This window comes from Terrapene carolina, unplaced genomic scaffold, assembly GCF_002925995.2.
Source record: "Terrapene carolina triunguis isolate 2854851 unplaced genomic scaffold, T_m_triunguis-2.0 Scaffold604, whole genome shotgun sequence".
Lineage (NCBI taxonomy): Eukaryota > Metazoa > Chordata > Testudines > Emydidae > Terrapene > Terrapene triunguis.
Window position 1 is genome coordinate 1,286,894 of NW_020664955.1, and position 2,315 is coordinate 1,289,208.

Genomic DNA, 2,315 nt, shown 5'->3' on the forward strand with positions numbered 1-2,315 from the left:
CTACCAGTTTTTTTGGATTTATCACCACATCTTCCTATTTTTAAAAATGTGCCCTCCCACCCCATTACTTGAAATAACCACCCACAGCAGATTGTCTATACCAGAGAAAACAATGAAATTAACTATAAACCAATTGCTACCAAATGCACAAATATAAGTAAACTAAAAAAATTTTTTTTACTTATTCTCGGTTATAATAATCTTATGTTTTGCTTATGACCGTAGTAGGTAAAGAAGTTTTCAGACAGAATTATGATTTTTAATTTGACAGTATCCCTTTAAATTAAAAAAACAGAGTGCATAGAGGTCATATGACTAAGATGGAGTCTTACAATTTCTGGGTTGCCAGTTATAGCAGCCAGGTGAGTTGTTGGCCATCTCCTACCAAATGAACTTAATGTAAATCCTTGTATTCTAGTACATAATTAATGTCCTGGTCAGAGTATCCAGTATTTGCCCTCCTAAGGAATTCACAATCTCTTCCTCACTTTTATAAATAAAGTTTTAGATCAAGGTGATTTATATATAATCTTCATGCCTGAACAGATTTGGGCACCTATTGGCACAGCTGTTAGATTCACACAGGACTAAATGTTAAATAAATGTTGGTGTTTATAATAGGAAATGGTAAACTTTGACTCCAGGGTATTTAATCAGACACTGAATAAACAAGTTCAATGTAAATGTTAGCAATTTTGATATATTCAGTGTTGTTGTAGCCATGTCGGTCCCAGGATATTAGAAAGACAAGGTGGGTGAGATATCTTTTATTGGGCCAACTTCTGTTGATGAAAGAGACTTTCAAGCTTACACAGAACTTGATCTGGGTAACATATTCAGAGCTTCACAGCTAAATACAAGGTGGAACAGATTGTCTAGCCTAAGTATCAATCACATATTTTAAGGGACCATTCAAGGTAAAGTGGCCCATTAACATCCTTTCAGTCATAAGGGTTAGTGGGTTATAGATTGTTGTAATAAGCCATAAATCCAGTGTCTCTGTTCAGTCCATCATTTTTAGTGTCTAGCAAAGTTATGAATTTAAGCTTCCAGGCTTGTCTTTTGAAAGTTTTGTGCGGGTTTCCTTTGAGGATGAGGAATGATAGGTCAAATATGGAGTCATCACTTTGTGAAAAGGTTTACCCACAGGTGATATGATGTTTTGTCTTTTATTATTTTCCTGTTCGAGAGCGTAGTGATTGTCTGGTTTCACCCACACAGTTGTTATTGGGACATTTAGTGCACTGGATGAGGTACACCACAAGTTGTGATAGCCATGTATAGGACACATGGATCTTGAAAGGTATGTTGTAAAGGGGTGCTGGACATTGTACCACTGGAGTTATGTCTACAAGTTTTGTATCTGTTGTTCTGGCAGGGTCTGGTGCCACTTTCAGTTGGTGTGTCTTGGGCTGTGAGGAGCTATGTTTTATTTTAATCCTATAAAAATCTTATAACCCTGTTTTAAAACTCTGATGTATTCTCAGCCTTAACTCTGGCATAATACAGATTGTAGTCTGGGATTTTCATCCTGTTTATACAATGATGCCATCATCACAGCTCCAGCAACAATGCTTGTTAGTTATCTTCAGCCATATAGGGCCAGCAGAGGGGGTTCAAAACATTGGGTTGGTAAAATCTATATATGAGCAACATGTATTTTGTTTTTATTTCTAGGCAACAGAGTTTTAAAAACAACCCAAACCTAGAAGCCATTGTAGGAGCAGAGCATTAGATTAGATTATAAACATTTCCAAGGTAAGGCAAGTTTAGAGCCCAAGTTATGTCCATATGTAACTTTAAGACAACAGTTAAAGTATTTTTCACTGTTTAAAGTTGTTGTTTTGTTGTTGCTTATTACAAGCTCCGGATCCCAAATCTATTTCCTTACAAAAATTTAGCTTCTCATCTATTAAATAAATGTATGTACTGGTCTCTTTAATCTCTATAGCATACTGTACATACGATGGCACACTGAGGCCCTACTCCTGCAATGGGGTCTGCTGTTCCTGCATTTGTAACCAGTGACTGGGACGCTTGGTCTAAATAAGATGTGTGTTCACACACAACTTGATCAATAGTCTGTTAGTAACCATGGTAGCCACCTTTCTCTCATATTTCCAGCAGCTTAGGCGAAGATGTGGTTTTCTTCCTGCTACCAGTTTGGCACTGATTTTTTTAAACAGTGTAGATGGTCCTCTAGCTATGCCTGTGTGTAACTGGTTTGACTGGTCCTCCTTCCTCCCAGCTCCCTGTGCAGTATGACATACTAGAGTGCATTGCTGCATGAATTTCTGCTGCCAGTCTGTGTGCAT

The 2,315-nt window shown here is 37.5% G+C and overlaps 1 protein-coding gene across 1 annotated transcript in view; it reads right to left on the minus strand.

Moving 5' to 3' along the window:
• The window catches only part of SRPK1 (SRSF protein kinase 1), a 45,321-nt gene extending 43,006 nt beyond the window's left edge, over positions 1-2,315 (minus strand). The window contains exon 1 of the mRNA XM_026659182.2: positions 2,271-2,315. Coding sequence (XP_026514967.1) covers positions 2,271-2,315 — 45 coding nt within the window. The remainder of the gene's footprint in view (positions 1-2,270) is intronic.